We start from the raw sequence: 19035 nt of genomic DNA, 5'->3' as shown, positions 1-19035 counted from the left end.
TATTTATGACTGCTGGCTGTGAACTCTCACATGTGAAAACATACTCCACTCAAAGTATCAAACTTCTTCGTAGTTCTAATGATCTTCAGTGAGGTTGTCTTTTTGGCTTCCCTGAAGAAAAGAGCCTACTTCTGACTGCCTTTCCTGATGCCTGTAACCTGTCAACTCTGATACCTTGCAACCGTTTATCCATCTTCTTCCCCACTTCTTCAGGCTACTGGATTAATAACTAATCATTAATTAACCATTAATAATTGCAGAAGTAATAGTTGATATGTGATATGTGTTGTGCTGCTGATTGAGTTATCTAGTTGGTTGTTTAGCACTGTTTTGCAACCAAAATCCACATTTCTCCTCTCAACTGTAATTACTAATGTTCAGAGAGCCAAGACCAGCTAGAATCTTGTTTCACCACCTTATGACCATTACGTAGCAATTAGAACATTATAAATGGTAGGATAGGATGGCCTGCTAAACAAAATTGTACCCTTAGTGTGTAAGTTAGTATTTGTATCTTAAAATGCACAAGATTCAATATTTTTCAAGACTGATATGACATTTTAAAACAATTGTTCTAAGTTATTGACATACGGAAGGAGTACTTTGTCCATTTTTTGGAGTTATTCGGGTGCAGTTATGTATTTAGAACTAAATATGTATGCCTACTGATACAAATTTAAAATATGTATTCTACTGTATTTCTAATAAATAAAGCTTTCCGGATGTTTGATTTTAATGGAATGAGACATCCTTTTTTTAGAGACAAAAAGGAAATTGCTGATAAAACTCAGCAGATGTGGCAGCATCTATGGGAAGAAAGCCGAGATGAATAACCTTTTCAAGCCTAGTGATTCTTCCAGCAATTTCTGTTTGTGTTTCAGGTCTGCAGCATCGCAATTCTTTATTTTATCCTTGTAATGAGTTTTTGAGAAAAAAGATGACTAATGCACATACTACTTTTCAGTGATAAGAAGAGTGAAAGAGCAAAGGATATGCATCTGTTGAAGCGGCTGACTACCTTGTTGAAGGCCAAAATCACAAATCCAGGTAGTTACTGTATTTAACTGGTTGTAGTTGTAAAGCATTGTTTATATCTCCTAATCAAATAGTTTATTATGAGCACACTGGTCAGATTTTAGTTCGTTTATAAATGAAAATGCAGTAGTAAAATGTTCAGTACAAAATTGTGAATTTGCTGCTTTGAGAATGTCTTATTCTGATTAAGCTAGATCGCAATGTACTTGCAGGATTTTGTAACATTGTATTCGTCAAGATGGATTCATGTTAGCAACTTTGTAAATACAAACTGGCAGAAACGTAGACTTAAATTTTGTGTGCGCGTTAAATTCAGGAACACCAGAGTAAGGCACTATTGCTTCAGATGAAATACACAGATAAAGTTGAGTTCACATCATGAGTTGAAAATTGTAGAATTTGATGCATGTTGCAGTTAGTATTTGAGTTGAATTAATTCTGAATTTTTAGTATATTAATACATGTCAATTGAAGCAGGAGCAAAAATTGTCTTGTAATAGTATCGTAAAACAAGGAAATCAACATCCATTATATGCAGCATCAGGTGACTAATTAAATAGATAATGGTGGCTGATTTGTTTCTGCCTGTTTTCACCATTGCCTGAGACTAATTTCTGTCCCATAGTGTTTAGATCAATAATTATACTTGTTGCTGTGAAAGCTTGTCTTCCATTAAATTAATTTTGCAAACTGTTATTGTGTATCCATATTTCAGAAAATATGGAAACTGAAATAAAGATGCATCTTCTTGATATTAAATATCCTGCCATGAAAAAACAGGTAATTAAATCATCTTTAAAAAAGTAGTTTCTTAAATGCTGTCTCCTGTTTTGTAATTTCAAGTGTTTTTTTCTTACAAATGCAGGCCTTAGAAAAAATGTTGGGGAGTAAAAATATCCCATTGTCCTGCTTAACAAATTTAATTCAGGCATTGTTGGACAGCTTAATGAATCAAGGTAGGTGTGAATTCAAATAAGTATATACCTGGAGTCCTTTTTTTAAACATTGTGCTTTCTTCTACACTCCAATTATATTGGAGAACAGTATTATTATATTTGCATGCACCTTTTTTGTGATTTAACTGATTATTATACAAAGTTTTGTGGCAAGACATTTGTAAATGCTGGTCATGTTTCTGTGTATTTGGATTTTTGTACGATACCACTTAACCTGTAAGCTGCTTGATTAACCTGTTCCCACTCCTCTTCTTGGCCTCATGGGTAGTTTATATGTACAGTAGCTACGCCAATCAATAAGTTGCATGTTGGAGTTTCAGGACTTTAGGTTGATTTGTTAGGATTGAGGATTTTGAGGATTTTTCATTCAGTATCATGGGTTACTTTTGTAGGCATTCTTCAAGTTTTCTACAAACTAGAGTTTATCTCTTCAAGTCTTAAAATTTTGGTGACTGTAGTAGAATCTGAGAGTACAGAATCTTTTAACATAGATTAAATCAAATATCATTATTTCTAATATAACAAGGTGGAGAGCTGGATGAATACAGCAGGCCAAACAGCATCAGAGGAGCAGGAAAGCTGACGTTTCGGGCCTAGACCCTTCTTCAGAAATGGGGGGAGGGGATAGAAGATGGATAGATGAGAATGTAGGGAGAGAGGAGACAGACAGGTCAAAGAGGTGGGGATGGAGCCAGTAAAAGTGAGTGCAGGTGCGGAGTTCGGGAGGGATAGGTCATTCCAGGGAGGACGGACAGGATAAGGGTGTGGATGAGGCTAGTAGGTAGGAGATGGGGGTGGTGCTTGAGGTGGGAGGAGGGGATAGGTGTGAGGAAGGCCAGGTGAGGGAGGAGGAGACAAGCTGGGCTGGTAATGGGATGCTGTAGGGGAGATTTTGAAGGTTGTGAAGTCCACATTGATACCATTTGGGTTGCAGCGTTCCTAAGCAGAATGAGGTTCTGTTCCTGCAGCCTTCAGGTGGCATCGTTGTGGCACTGCAGGAGCCCCAGGATGGACATGTCTGCGGAATGGGAGGGGGAGTTGAAATGGTTCGTGACTGGGAGGTGCCGCTATTTAGTGCGAACCAAGCGTAGGTGTTCCGCAAAGTGGTCCCCAAGCCTCTGCTTGGTTTCCCCAATGTAGAGGAGGTCACAATGGGTACAGCGAATACAGTATACCACATTAGCAGATGTGCAGGTGAATATCTGCTTGATGTGGAAAGTTTTCTTGTGGCCTGGGATGGGGATGAGGGGGTAGGTGTAAGGGCAGGTGTAGCACTTCCTGCAGTTGCAAGGAGAAGTGCCGGGTGCGGTGGGGCTGGAGTATAGTGTGGAGCAGATAAGGGAGTCATGGAGAGAGTGGTCCCTCCAGAAAGCAGATAAAGTTGGGGAGGAAAATGTCTTTGGCGGTGGGGGGCGCGGTTTGATTGTAGATGGTGGAAGTGCCAGAGGATGATGCTTTGGATCCGGAAGTTGGTGGGGTGGTATGTGAGGATGAGGGGGATTCTGTTTTGGCCGTTATTGCAGGGACAGGGTGTGATCGATGAGTCGCAGGAAATCAGGTAGATACATGGTCGAGGGCGTTCTTGACCATTGCCGGTGGGAAGCTGTGGTCCTTGAAAAATGAGGACGTCTGAGATGCTCGGGAGTGGAATGCCTCATCCTGGGAGTGGATGCGGTGGAGGCGAAGGAATTGGGAATAGGGGATGGCATTTTTGCAGGAAGTTTGGTGGGAGGAAGTGTATTGTAGGTAGCTGAAGGAATCGGTGGGCTTGAATTGGATATCGGTTTCTAGGTGGTTTCCAGAGATGGAAACAGAGGTCCAGGAAGGAGAGGGAGGTATTGGATGGTCCAGGTGAACTTAAGGTTGGGGGAAAGGTGTTGAAGTGGATGAACTGTTCGAGTTCCTCGTGGGCGCACGAGGTAGTGCCAATACAGTCATCAATATAATGGAGGAAGAGGTGGGGTATAGGGTCAGTGTGGGTACGGAAGAGGGATTCTTCCACGTAACCTACAAAGAGGCAGGCGTAGCTTGGGGCCCGTGTGGGTACCCACGGCCACCCTCTCTGTCTGTAGGAAGTGGGAGGAATTGAAAGAGGAGTTGTTGAGGGTGAGGACGAGTTCGGCTAAGCGGATGAAGATGCCATCGGAGGGGGACTGGTTGGGCCTGCAGGACAGGAAGAAAGGGGGGTCCTTTAGGCCATCTGTATGGGGAATACAGGTGTATAGAGATTGGATGTCCAAGGTCAAGATGAAGTGTTGGGGCCTGGGGAATTGGAAGTTTTGAAGGAGGGAGAGGGTGTGGGTGGTGTCACGGACATAGGTAGGGAGTTCCTGGACCAAGGGGGAGAAAATAAAGTCGAGATAGGTAGAGATAAGTTTCTGGTGGTGCAGAGCAGGCAGAGACAATGGGTTGCCCAGAGCAGGCTGGTTTGTGGATTTTGGGAAGGAGATAGAAGCGGGCGGTGTGGGGTTGGGGAACAATTAGGTTTGAGGCTGTGGGTGGGCTTTTGAATGAATAATACTGTTTAAAACTAGCGAGCTTTTGAGAAGATTTGTAGCTCGGGTTGAGTTTCTGGACGTGAGTTTGCTCGCTGAGCTGGAAGGTTAGTTTTCAGACGTTTCGTCACCATTCTAGGTAACATCATCAGTGAGCCTCCAGTGAAGCGCTGGTGTTATGTCCCACTTTCTGTTTATCTGTTTAGGTTTCCTTGGGTTGGTGATGTCATTTCTTGCATTGATGATGTCATTTCCTGTTTTTTTTCTCAGGGGACGGTAGATTGGCTCCAAATCAATGTGTTTGTTGATGGAGTTCCGGTTGGAATGCCATGCTTCTAGGAATTCTCGTGCATGTCTCTGTTTGGCTTGTCCTAGGATGGATGTGTTGTCCCAATCAAAGTGGTGTCCTTCCTCATCTGTATGTAAGGATATTAGTGATAGTGGATCATCTCTTTTTGTGGCTAGTTGATGTTCATGTATCCTGGTGGCTAGCTTTCTGCCTGTTTGTCCAATGTAGTGTCTGTCACAGTTCTTGCAAGGTATTTTGTAGACTGTGACAAACACTACATTGGACAAACAGGCAGAAAGCTAGCCACCAGGATACATGAACATCAACTAGCCACAAAACAACATGGCCCACTGTCACTAGTATCCTTACGTACAGATAAGGATGGACACCACTTTGATTGGGACAACACATCCATCCTAGGACAAGCCAAACAGAGACATGCACGAGAATTCCTAGAAGCATGGCATTCCAACCGGAACTCCATCAACAAACACATTGATTTGGAGCCAATCTACCGTCCCCTGAGAGAAAAAAAACAGGAAATGACATCATCGATGCAAGAAATGACATCACCAACCCAAGGAAACCTAAACAGATAAATAGAAAGTGGGACATAACACCAGCGCTTCACTGGAGGCTCACTGATGATGTTACCTAGAATGGTGACAAAACGTCTGAAAACTAACCTTTCAGCCCAGCGAGCAAACTCACGTCCACTGTTTAAAACTGGTGCTGCCTTGTATATTGTAATTACATAAAAATTTAGTAAGTGTTCATTACAAACAAAGCTTTTAAATTAACTGCAAAGTTTTGTTAATGATCATGTGAAAAAGTATTAGAGAATCCAGGCTGAATACTGAAAAGGAGTATCTGTAAAGGAAAATAGGAGCAGCAGAGAGTGTGTGAAAATGTTAATTGGTAAACAAAAGGGAACCCACAAGTCTTTTATAAGCATTAAATGTTAAAACAATTTTAAAGGAAGAGTCAATATTTTTAATCAACCTGTTCAGGGATACTATGTCTTAGCTCTGGTGGGGGTGGAACTTGAATCTGGGCCTTCTGACTCGGCAATAAGGACATTACCACTGTGCCATGAGAGTCTCTCTTTAAAGGAAGAATATTGGAAGAGCACAAATGATACCTGTTCCAAAATAGGGAGGGAGAAAACTTGTTAACTGTAGACCTGTCAGTCTCATGTTAGAGGTAAGGAAACTTTAATTCAGTACAAAATACCTGGCTTAATCAGGAACTGTTGGCTTGGGTGAGTTGAAGACAAAGTGTGATTAATTTATAATTGAATTAATTTTTGAAATAAGTGTTGATGAGGATAATATGGTTAATATTGCAAGTGTTCCATCTCAGTAGCAATCCTACTTTTGAACCGGTGCAAGACTTGGAGTGATGCGTTATGAGAGTTGTTGTATTTGAGATGGGATGTTAAACCTCGACCCCCAGCACAACAGAAGATTTCATGGTTTGAGATTGATGAAGAGCAAGTAATTATCCTTGGTATCTCTGTCAATCTCTATAAGCCCATCAACAAAATAGATTGCCTGCTAAGGATCACAGCAATATTTGCATGAGTTTCTGTGCAAATTAGTTGCATGGTTCCTGCTTGAAAACAATATCTGCATTTCCAAAGTAGTTTATTGGTGATTCTGGAAAATTCTATGTAAATGCACTTTTTTTCTCTTTTAGTACATGACTTTCGCTAAACTACCACAAGCATGAGCAGGATTAAAGCTCATGGGTTTAAAAGCAATGTGACAGTGGTATGGTTGGTTGTCAGACAGAATGCAGAAAATAGTGAATAATTCTGAAAGAGAGGTCTTTCTATATAAAGGTCCCACATCCACTTATCACCATAGTCAAACCACTGCTCCTTTTGCTATAAATTTATGTGCCGAATACCAAAGCTCAGTTCATAATTTCAAAACTTGGAGAGAGCACCGAACTTTAGCAAGTGGTGGACTGTGAGAAGGGTACTAGCAAACTTCGTGAGGACATGGGCAGACACAAGGCAGGTGACATTTACTGCAGATAAATCTATTTTGTTTTAAAATATGCAAGTTAAACTAAATCGTACAATTATGATAGACAATTGGAGCATTGCTGCAGAGATCTTTGAGGACAAGTTAATAGTATTCAAAAAATGAACCAAAAAAATCCCTCTCTTTATAATTAGAGGCAAGTTTAAAAGCAAGGAATTATGTTCAATGTTAAACCTCAGTTGGAGTATTGTGATTTTAATCCTGGATGTCCATTTAAGGGGCAACAACATTCTTGAGCTGTTTCCTCACAACCCTGCATATACCTTCTTTCTGCATGTGTTAAAACATCCAAAAAATTATGGTGAAGACGTCTACCATTCTACCTATTATGCCACCTAGCCTAAACCTATTTTCTAGCACTTGGTCTGTATCCCTGAGGGTAATGGGACTTCATGTGCATGGCCTAGTCGTGGCAGCTGAACAAGGACAGGTTATTTGATCAGAGAGTCATAGAATCCCTACAGTGCGGAAGGAGGCCATTGGGCCCATTATATCCACACTGACCCTCTGAAGAAACTGCCTACCCTATCCCTGAAACTCTGCATTTCCCATGGCTAATTCCTGGACACTGGGCAATTTAGCATGGCCAATCCATCTAACCTGCACATTTTTGGACTGTGGGAGAAGACCAGACCACCTGGAGGAAACCCAGGCAGACACAGGAGAATGTGCAAACTCCACACACAGTCACCTGAGGGTGGAATCAAACCCAGGTCACTGGCTGTGTGAGGCAGCAGCGCTGACCACTGAGTCACCATGTTGGGGATGTCACAGCTGAGCATTATTGACTGGTTTGCACTTTCCTCAGAGGTTACTTGACAATAAGGAGGGTCAAGGACCCTTGCCAATTATTCCAGTCTCAATAATAACACTGTTTTCTTTGTGTGAGATCTGCAATTCCAGTACACACCTAGGATTAAGTGTGGGTGCAGCTATGCATGCTTTTCTTGATTGTGCTGCTCAGCACAGTTATTTTTGACATGAAAATAGTCAGTCAAGTATGTATAATGGGTTGTCAATTCTATATTGAGTGCATCATTTTCTCCCCTGTGTCTTTATCAGATCCTGAAAGTGTGGATGAAGGATTGTTGCAATTTTGTCTCAGCCAGCTGAAACTGCTTCACCTTTATACGTGTGTGGACAAGCTCAATTCTAAAGATTTGGAGAATGGTGTAGCCAAAACTAGCGATGTAAGTAGAAAAACAAGTTGCTGGAAAAGCTCAGCAGGTCTGGCAGCATCTGCAAAGGAAAAAGAATCAGTTAAATGTTGCGGGCCTTGTGAACCTTCCTCGGAACAGCACAATTGAAGGACCAATGTGGGGTACAAACATTTTGAAAATGGTATGGGAGAGGAGTTTCACTGCTCTTTGAGGTTTGGTTAGCATCTGTGAATGGAGAAGGGCAGAACAGTATATAGTGCAGAAAAATTTTGCATGTTTAAAATCATAGCAAAACTTGACAAATGTATTTAATGAATCAACTTAGTTTTATGTTAGTATTGCTGTCCAGAAAATAATCCATTCTGTGGAAGGATCAGCGGATCCAAAATGTTAACTCTGATTATTTTTTTCATCGATGCTGCCGGTCCTGCTGAGCTATTCCAGCAACTTCTGTTTTTGTTCCTGATTTGCAGCATTTGCAGTTCTTTCAGTTTTTATTTAGCAATGTGAGTAGTTGTGTGAAGGTAAATTCAGTTTGATTGAATGTAAACATGTTTAAATTGTTAAACTGTAAAGGTAATGTTTAAAAAAAACTAGCATTTAATTTTTATACTTTTTGTTAGCATGTCTTCAGTGAATGTTTCCTCGCGTATGTTCAGCTTCAAGAGGAGAAATTATGCCATTAGAAAACACTGGAAACAGTAAACTTTCACAGACAATAGTTAACACTAACACCCCGTTTGTTCCTTTCGCATGTTTTGGTGTTGTTTTGTTGGCAGGGCCTGGCTGCTTTACTGCGACTAGAAGAAAGGGAAGTTGTAAAAATTCAAACACTGCTGAATAATTATAGACAAGGAAACACCAGAAGTATGGTTCATTTTGAGGAGGACAAAAACTATAAACTACCAATCCAAATGTTTCTGGAATATCTTGAATATGAAAAAGAAGTAGTCAATGTGAAGAAACTAAGTGAAGATGAGTGCGTGGCTTTGGGTAAGTGTGCATAAATAAATCTTTGTGACTTAGAAACATTTAGATGATCTGTGTTGTGCACAGGGATGGATACAAAATTATTGCAGAAAAATACACCATTCGCTATTTATCACAAAGTTTTTCTGGTGATAATGTTCTGCTGAAAAAGCTAATCATTGTGACTGTATTCTAGAAAACAGTACTAACATTAAACTAAGTTGATTTATTTTGGAAGATGTGGAGGTAGTGGTAATGTCACTGGGCACGTGATCCAGAATATCAGGCTATCCTGGCAACTGGGGGAATTTGAATTTACTAAATTACTCTGGAATAGGTATCTCAGTAATGGGTTGTAAAACTAATGTGGCTCACTAAGGATCCTGAGGGAAGGAAATTCTTTAACCTACATGTGACTCCAGACCCACAATGGTGTAGCTCACTGCCCTTTGAAATGCCCTGAAAGCACAAAGTTCAAAGGCAGTTAGGGATGGGCAGCTGATGCTGGCATTTGCAATGACATGCACATCGCGTGAAAGAATTTTTAAAAAATGGAAACTATATAGTATATCCATATCTACATGTAACTTAGGTAGAAGTTGTGACTTTCTTTTCATTCACAGTAATGAGGGCATTGCTGGCTAGGCCAGCGTTTATTGCACATCCCTAATTGCCCAGAGGGTGGTTTAAGAGCCAATCATGTTGCTGTGGGTCTGGAGTAACATGTAGGCCAGACCGGTTAAATACAGCAGTTACCTTCCCTAAAGGACATTAGTGAACCAAGTGGGTTTTTCCAATAATTTACAGTGGATTCATGTTCATCATTAGACTCCTAATTCCAAATTTCTTTTCTCCACATCGAATTCAAATTCAACCAAGTGCTATGGTGAGATTTGAACCCAGGTCCCCAGGACCTTAGTAAGTTTCTGGATTAATAGTCTAGTGATAATACTACTAGACCATTGCCTCCGCTATACGCAAACTAGTTTCATGGCATGTCATGACATAATGCTACAGCGCAAGATTTTGCTCCTTTCTTCAAGTGCACAATTCAAGGACCAAAGTGGGGTACAAACATTTAAAATTAGTATGACAGAGGAGTTTCACCTCTCTTTGAGGTTTAGTTAGCATTTGTGAATGGAGAAGGGCTGAACAGTACACCGTGCAGAAACATTTTACATGCATAAAAAGGTAACAAAACTTGACAAATATACTTAACGAAACATTGTTTGTGTTGCCACAGGCAAGGATTAGTGATTTTTTTTTTGAAAGACTTACATAAGTAAATTGGAATGAAAACAGAAGTTGCTGGGAAAGTTCAGCAGGTCTGGCAGCATCTGTGAAGAAAAAAATTAGTGAACGTTTCAGGTCTGGTGACCCTTCCTCAGAACTGGAAGAGTTACCAGACCAAAACCTTAACTCTGATTTTCTTCTTCAGAGATGCTGCCAGACTTGCTGAGCTTTTCCTGCAACTTGTTTTTGTTCCTGATTCACTGCATCTGCAGTTCTTCCAGTTTTTGTTGGAAACTAGCTTTGATTATGCGTTAAAACTAATGATCTGAACTTGCCTCTCTTTACCTAAAGCAGCATCCCATCTAATTCAATTACTTGGAAAATGTCAACCACATGATTTATAAAATATACAAGATACTTATACAAGATTTATATGTGCACATTTTTTCCATAATGCTCTAAGTTATATCTATAAATTGTTCTTGTGTGCTTTCATTTGGCATATTTGATGGCTTTTCTTTATTACGGTTAATGTAAACTGCTTGGTATTGATTGAAAAATATGATAAGAGTTCAGCAGACCAACTGAAATGAAATTTATATGTTCTTTTTTTTTCTTTGTTGCAGGAAATTTCTTTTTCTGGAAGTGTCTCTGTGGGAAAAGCTCTGCAGAGGAAGTGTGCCATTTGCTGGAGTCTGCAGGAGCCAGGCCTCAACAATTCTTGGTAAGTTTCTGATGCATGTAGGTTCATGAGATAAATAAATTTGTCTTTACTTCATCCACCTCAGAACATAAGTGAAAAAGAAACCCAGGTTTATATATATTTTTTGTTATAAACCCTAGCTCTGTATTTGTTTCCAGTTTGTGATATGGTTTTAATAGGATGTAAAATATGAATTGTCCGTGAAGAAATCCAGTCCACAGCCAACAAAAATTACTAGAGGCATGTCTGTGAAATAACTCTCTATTCAATTTACATTGAGCTATGAAACATTATGCTTTAAAGGTCTATGACGGGACTGAGCAGCCATTTCTATTGCTGTTCCAAAGGTTCAAACCTGTCAATTCCTCTCATGTTGGAAATGGATGATTATTTATTGAATTCTATCAATGAAAATAATAAATTTGCCTTTAGTGTGGCATTATCTTTCCAGGATTTATCAAGGAAACAGCGGTAGCACTGAATATCATCGATTCCAATGACTTTTTTCTGCTGGGAAGTTTCTTAGCAAAGTATTTGTTGATATATTACATACCAAGTTTTAAATCAGCCACCAAAGTCTTCACTGTTTTGATCTATATGACTTGATTTCATATTAGAATGCTGATTTAATAGCCACTTTTTTTCCTCCTATATATTGTAGTTTAAATCATTGAAATCAATTAATGAATATTCCCCTCACCAGCGATGTTGTGGGATTAAGGTTATATACTTCATTGTCAATATTGGAGTATGGTAATATTTGACTTATTTTACTATGACTTGGAGACTACACAATAGGCAGTCACAGAGCAGCTTTAATGACATGTATTTTCTTTGTCTTGCTGTCTGTCTCCAGACTTTACTCCTCAGTATGTGGCTGTTTAAAGAGAAAGAAATTCTGAAAAACCAGGAATCAATTCACTACCTCCATGTTACGTTGTCGGTCTTAAACCAGATGAAGGGTAAGGTGTTGATTTTATTCATAATCAATAAGTAACGTTATGGTTTATTTTTTTTAAAAAGTGCTGGAGAAACACGGCATGTCTGGCAGCATCTATGGAGAGAAAAATCGAGTTAACCATTGGACTCAAAATGTTAACTGCCTACAGACCTGTTGAGTTTGCACTTACCTGGCTAAAGGCAATTTCAGAAACACTTGGCTATTGTTCTCTAGGGCAGATGAGCTCTCTTGCTATTGGATTTGCTATCAGCCTCTTCATTATGGTCATGCTGTGGCTGCTGTATGTACTGTACAGGATGCACTGAAACAATTTGTCGTACCTAGTTCAAAAGCACTTGCCATTCTTTCAGTGTCTCATTAGTGAAGAGCACAAAAGTAGTGCAGTACTTTCAAGCTTCTGTCAAATCACATGCCATCCTGTTTTGAATATATACTATTGTTTGCCAATCCTGTGCCAATATTTTAAATTCATTGTCAAGACCAAAGATGCAGTGATTCCACAAGGGATTCACAATAGTTACAACTTTCACAGCATTCTCAACCACAGAAATTTTAAAAAGTAACAAATAATAATACCACAATGTGCTTTCTTATAAAAAAAAATTATCTTATTTTCTCCATTAATTTTTTTGCTCAAAAACCATTTGAGTGTGAAAATAACTTAAGTGCTGCAATTTGGTCGGTTTTGGAATTTATCAGAATCATTCCAAACATTTTATTCTTTGGATTTTTATTTGGCAACACTATCTAGGAATGTTTACATGCTCTTTGTATTTATCTTGCAACCAAGAGCAGTTCGCCGATTTCAGCGTTAGTTTCTGGAGAATTAAGGAAGCTTTCAGGTCACCACAACTCTGTTGTGGTGAGGAGGGGATGTCTTTTATTTCCTTTGTTTTTTTGCTATATACTTTGGATTTGTGACCTAAGGCTCCTGGCCCTCTTACAGATGGAACTGTTGCTCCAATGTATCAAAAGCTCTCATAATTTTGAATATCTCTGTTATCCGTCTCTGCTATAAAGAGAACAAACCCAGCTACTCCAATCACCCCATATAACTGAAGTCTTTCATCCATGATATATCCTAATTAATCTCTTTTTGGAACTGCTGTAAGGTCTTGAGGTCCTTCATAAAGCATGGTACCAAGAATGGAAGGCAGTATTCCAAATAAGACGTGGACAGTTGTTTAAAAGGTAGAATTGTAGAATGGTTATAGTATAGAGGAGATCATTCGGCTACTCTGTCTGGTTTCAATGCTCTTTCTCTTCTCCCAAATCTGCGCACACAACTGCTTTCAACAATTTTCTCAATTATCCACCCAAGTTAAGAGAAAGGGGCTTCAACAGGTGTGTTTATAACAAGAAATTATTTTCACAGCAAGCAAGGAGAAACTGTTCCTGGGGTGGAAGGACTGACAACTGCAAAAGAACTAAACGCAGTATGAGGGATAAACAAAAATTACTCTGAACTACTGTGATACGGAATGGACTGCTTTAAAAGCTGAGGAATGCTGAATCAATAATAATGATCAAAAGGAAGTTGTATAAACAACTGAGGAAGTAAGGATTTAAGCGGGGCTGCTTTGAGTGAGCTGTCACCAAAGATTGTGGTCTGGGATGGTGCGTTCAATCAATTGTGGCATGTGAGTTTACCTGCTCCTGCTGAATCACAAGCCATGCTGTAAGAACCCTTGCATGCTTGATAAAGCTGCTCCTGACTCCATTTTCATGATCAGGTCTCCTTAATGCTGAAAAATCTCTGGACAGCATTGGACTTGATCCCCAGCAAGAAACCTAATTTGGGCCCCCATTGCACAATTTTGCATTTGTAACCCCTTCTGCAGAATTATATTTCATTTAATTGAAGAGGATTTGCTTTGGGTTCTTCATGTTGAGTGCTTATTTTGAAAGCTAAGTGTAGCTGTATGACAGCACTGTAGATCTGATTGTCTGTGTGCCTGTGCTGCTTGTACTGGCTTGTTCATAGGCGGTTGCATTAAAAGCTACAAAATCTGAAGTTATTGTTAATCCAATTGTAATTTGAAGTTTGTGTTTCCCTGCAGGTGCAATAGATAACTCATGGGACCTTCAGTCAGTGAATCCATGGTGGCAACAGATGCGCTCTGTGTGTGCACAGTCAGAGAATGTTGGAGCTGCATTGTTAGCTGCACTTGTTGGAAGAAGTGTGGCCATCAGTGCAACAAACAGTCTGGTTGAAAAAGATGTGAGTGAAACTTCAGTTTATTGTTAAAATTTTGAAACAAACCAATAAGTGTTTCATTCTGTAGTACTAGTTGTTGCAAAAGTTATCTCATGATCTTCTGCTTTACAGAGTTCATGTGTGTCACCACTATTTTTGATTACTTTGGAATTTATTTTGGAATCTTGTGCTATGCTTGATGAATGTTATTCACCTTTGTTTGAAAATTGGCTTGTGGTTACTTGGACGTAATACAGAAGAAAATGCCTTTCTGTATCCCTGGTCCTTGGGGAAGCTGCAACAGTTCAATTTCAGGCTTGAATCTAAATTTATAGAGCTCAATGGAGGATATTAAATAATATAAAAATCTTATGGTTGGTTGGCTCGCCGAGCTGGATTTACTTTAAAACCTTAAATATAAAAATCTGCACGAGTGGAAGAACAGCTGAGGTTGAAGAATACTTGGCAGGCATTTGACCAGTTGAATTAATGAATTTTTTTCTGTATTTGAGGAGTTGATCACTCTAAATTAATGTTTGGCAAAGATCTGTAGCTGGGTTTGTGGATGAGTTTGTTGACTTGCTTGCCGAGCTGGCTTGATTTTGTTCAGACGTTTCGTCACCGCCTTAGGTGACATCATCAGTGGAGCCTCCTATGACGCAATGTTATTCTACTCCGCTTGGAATTTATACTGTACGGTCTGTTATGGTGAGTAGTGTCATTTCTGGTTTTGATCTGTATGCGTTTGTATATGGGCAGTCTGACGCTGTGAGGCAGCAGTGCTAACCATTGAACCACTGTGCTGTGCATACATTGTTGTTGATGAAGTGGTGAGCAGCTTCTGATTTGTTGTGTTTAACAATGACAAACTGGATCCATAGTTCAGATGGAATGTGGGGAAGGTGGTGTGTTCTAGACTTTGCATGACTGCTTCTGTGATGAGCCCTGAGTTGGGTGACCCCATTGGTGTACTGTTGATCTGTTTTGTGTACTTGACCATTAAAGACAAAATATATGGTGAGGCAGAGGTCTAGTAATTTAAGTCTGTTGTTCTTGCTGATGGAGCTGCTGGTCTGCATTGCTGTTTCCTCTAGTAATGTGGCCACTGTTTCTTTGGCTATTGGGATGTCAATTGATGTGAATAAAGCTGCGATGTCAGAGGATACCCTAATTTTGTCATTGCTGATGTTTATGCCCTTGAGGGTATAGAGGAAATATTGGGTTGAGTGGATAGAATGGAGAGACCTGTCTACTAGGTGTTTCAATCTCTGTTGTAGATCCTTGGCCAATTTGTGTGACGATGTGCCTGATAGGGAGACAATGGGTCTGAGAGGGATATTTGGTTTATGTACTTCAGGCAGCCCATAGAAGCAGCGGGTATTTGTGCCTTCTGGATTCATTCTCATTATGTCTGTCTTGGTTATCTGCCCTTCATTAGTCGCTTCAGTGCCTCGGTGATCCTATTACCTAGCTGTGGGTCTACCGCCACATGTTGGTAAGTGGTTGTATCTGCAAGCTATGTCTGTGCTTTCTTAATGTAGCCTGGTTTGTTCATAATGATGGTCCTGCGCCCTTTGCTGGTAGAATTATGATGTTCTTGTCTTGCCTGAGTTTATCTAGTGCTTTTCTTTTTGTTGTGTTCAGGTTGTCCCTTTTGTTCCTTCTGTGTGGAATGGGGATTACAGTATGTCGGATGACTTGTGTTTCGTCCATGAGTTTTCTGTTTTTTAATGTGTTCTCCAGAGCGGCCATGAAGTCTGTTCTGTTTGCATCTTTTGTGGTTATAGTCCAGTCCCCACAATAGGACAGCTGTCTGTTTCTGTGAGTTGTCTCTTAAGTTTCTTATCCGTGTGTCCAGTTTGTTGTTGTCCTTGTTTTTGTGGTGGAGCAGTTTGGTGAGTTTCCCCTGTATGTGTCTCCTCCTTAGTTTTGGTTTTGTGTTGATTTGATGGTAATGGCCTGTTCTAGGGTTGCAGTCCACTGGGACAAAGTAACCATAGTAGCCCAAGCCAAACATAGAAACGCATGGGAATTCCTAGAGGCATAGTTCTCCACCCATACTTCAACTAACAAACGTGTAGAATCAGACCCTATATACAAACCCATACAAATCAAAACCGCAAATGACACTACGCACCAAAACGGACTGGAGAGTATAAATTCCAAGCAGAGTAGAATAGCATTGTTTCATTGGAGGTTCCACTGATGATGTCACCTAGCATGGTTATGGAACGTCTGAACCAAAACAACCTAGCTGGGTGAGCATGTCAACAAACTCTAAACTAATTTCTGTTGCTGGGATTTGAATTCAGTGGAGTATATTATTTTGTTTTACCTTTTCTTAAAGTTAGTTGGACTTCCATTCAACTTTTTACTCCTGTGCCACCTTACTTCTGACTCTTTCAGCTTTTGTGTCCCAACAGGTGGAAGTTCAGATTTCAGATGGAATGACTGATTCTTGGGAAGCATTGTCTCTCGATATGGAACATTGGAATCTGTTACTGAGACAGCTTGAGGATTGCCTTATATTACAAACGTTGCTGCACAGCAAAGGGAAAAAAACATCCAGTACAACCTGCCAACATTCTGAACCACTTGCCAGTATTTCTGTAAAAAAGCTTTTGGAAGGTGGTCGAGGTAGGAGCTTTGTTCCTTGCGTGTGCTCAAAGCTTTGCTCATTTAGTTCAAGGCCTAGAAAAGGATTTCTGATGTTTCCCAGGGTGGTCCTCCCTAACTTAAGCATGGCAGCTGACTTGGACACTAACATGCATTGTCAGAGATAGTAAGAACTGCATATGCTGGAGTCAGAGATAAGTGTGGAGCTAGAGGAACATAGCAGGCCAGGTATCATCAGAGGAGCAGGAAAGTTGATGTTTCTCAATATTTCAATTTTCTTCAATTGTATATTAGCATTGACTTTGGTTTCTAGATTTTGTCTTTCTCATGCTTGTCAACTAAGTTCCTCTTTAGCCACCTTGCTTTTCATTGTGAGCAGTTTAATCATTTTTGTTTTAATCCTATAAATTCATTGTCTCTGTTTTTAGAGATATCTTTGCCAGTGAAGAGTAATTCCTATTTATCTGGTTGCATTAAAATAATGGTTTTTAGCTGAAGGTGCAATCATGCAATGGCTCAGTTTCCGTAGTTAAGAATTTTGAGAAATGCTGAGGGTATCTGCCGAACTGAAAATCAGAAGCTTAAAACTGGCGATTCTGTTAAAAGTTTCAAATGCTAGAATGAAACAAAAGTCAAACCTTGTTATAATTGCAACATTTTTGAATAACAGTGTATTTCATTGTGTGCTATAAATCAAGAAGTGATAGAGCAAAACAGTTTACCAAACTACTTTGACCATTTTCGTTGCAAATAAATGCATATTAGAACATAGAAAAGTACAGCACAGGACAGGCCCTTTGGCCCACGATATTGTGCCGTGGAATAATCCTAATTCAAAAGTAAAATAACCTAACCTACATTCCCCTCAATTCACTGCTGTCCATGTGCATGTCCAGCAGTCGCTTAAATGTCACTAATGACTCTGCTTCCACGACCACCACTGGCAAAGTATTCCATGCGCTCACAACTCCCTGGGTGAAGAACTTCTTCTCTATACCTTCCTCCTAACACCTTAAAACTATGACCCCTAGTGGCAGTCAATCCTGCCCTGAGGAAAAGCCTCTGGCTATTGACTCTATCCATGCCTCTCATTACATTGTACACCTCGATCATGTCACCTCTCTTTCTCCTTCTCTCCAGAGAGAAAAGTCCAAGTTCAGTCAACGTCTCCTCGTAAGACAAGCCCTCCGGTCCAAGCAGCATCTTGTAAACCTCCTTTGCACCCTCTCCAAAGCCTCCACATCTTTCCTGTAATAGGGCGACCAGAACGGGACACAATATTCCAAGTGTGGTCTCACCAGGGTTTAGTAGAGCTGCAGCATACCCTCGCAGCTCTTAAACTCTATCCCCCTGTTAATGAAAGCCAAAACACCATATGCTTTCTTAACAACCTTATCCACCTGGGTGGCAACTTTGAGGGAGCTATGCACTTGAACACCAAGATCCCGCTGTTCCTCCACACTGCCGAGAATCCTGCCTTTAATCCTATATTCAGCATTTAAATTCGACCTTCCAAAATGCATCACTTCGCATTTATCCAGGTTGAACTCCATCTGCCATTTCTCAGCCCAACTCTGCATTCTGTCAATGTCTCGCTGAAGCCTGCAATAGCCCTCGATACTATCAACGGCACCTCCAACCTTTGTGTCATCAGCAAACATACTAACCCACCCCTCAACCTCCTCATCCAAGTCATTTATAAAGACTACAAAGAGCAGAGGCTTAAGAACAGAGCCCTGCGGGACACCATTCAGCGCTGACCTCCAGGCAGAATACTTACCATCTACAACCACTCTCTGCCTCCTGTCAGCCAACCAATTCTGAATCCAGACAGCCAAATCTCCCTGTATCCCATACCTCCTGACTGTATGAATGAGCCTGCCGTGGGGAACCTTATCAAATGCCTTGCTGAAGTCCATGTACACCACATCCACTGCTTGACCCTCGTCAACCTGTCTTATGACTTCCTCAAAGAACTCAATAAGATTTGTAAGGCATGACCTGCCCTTCACAAAGCCATGCTGACTCCCTTTAATCATGCTATGCTTTTCCAAATAGTCATAAATCCTATTCCTCAGAATTCTTTCCAAAACATTGCTGACCACAGACGTAAGACTGACTGGTCTGTAATTTCCAGGGATTTCCCTATTCCCTTTCTTAAAAAGTGGAACAACATTTGCCTCCCTCCAGTCTTCCGGTACGACTCCGTGGAGAGTGAGGAAGCAAAGATCCTCGCCAGTGGCATAGCAACCTCCTTTCTCGCTTCCCGGAACAATAAGGATGCAATAGCGTTTTGTACAGTGTTCTAACTAAGGCATATAATATTTTAGTGTTTTATTGTTTTACTGTGAAATGATTGAAAGTTAGAGA

The 19035-nt window shown here is 40.3% G+C and overlaps 1 protein-coding gene across 1 annotated transcript in view; it reads left to right on the top strand.

The window, feature by feature from the left end:
- The window catches only part of rab3gap2 (RAB3 GTPase activating protein subunit 2 (non-catalytic)), a 94029-nt gene that overhangs the window by 51718 nt on the left and 23276 nt on the right, over positions 1-19035 (top strand). The window contains exons 16-24 of the mRNA XM_059648579.1: positions 965-1047; positions 1751-1815; positions 1901-1991; positions 7889-8016; positions 8766-8979; positions 10815-10912; positions 11748-11853; positions 13913-14073; positions 16473-16686. Coding sequence (XP_059504562.1) covers positions 965-1047; positions 1751-1815; positions 1901-1991; positions 7889-8016; positions 8766-8979; positions 10815-10912; positions 11748-11853; positions 13913-14073; positions 16473-16686 — 1160 coding nt within the window. The remainder of the gene's footprint in view (positions 1-964; positions 1048-1750; positions 1816-1900; positions 1992-7888; positions 8017-8765; positions 8980-10814; positions 10913-11747; positions 11854-13912; positions 14074-16472; positions 16687-19035) is intronic.

This window comes from Stegostoma tigrinum, chromosome 9 (assembly GCF_030684315.1).
Source record: "Stegostoma tigrinum isolate sSteTig4 chromosome 9, sSteTig4.hap1, whole genome shotgun sequence".
NCBI lineage: Eukaryota > Metazoa > Chordata > Chondrichthyes > Orectolobiformes > Stegostomatidae > Stegostoma > Stegostoma tigrinum.
The sequence above is the reverse complement of the archived record's forward strand: the minus strand, read 5'-3'. Positions and strand labels throughout refer to the sequence as shown.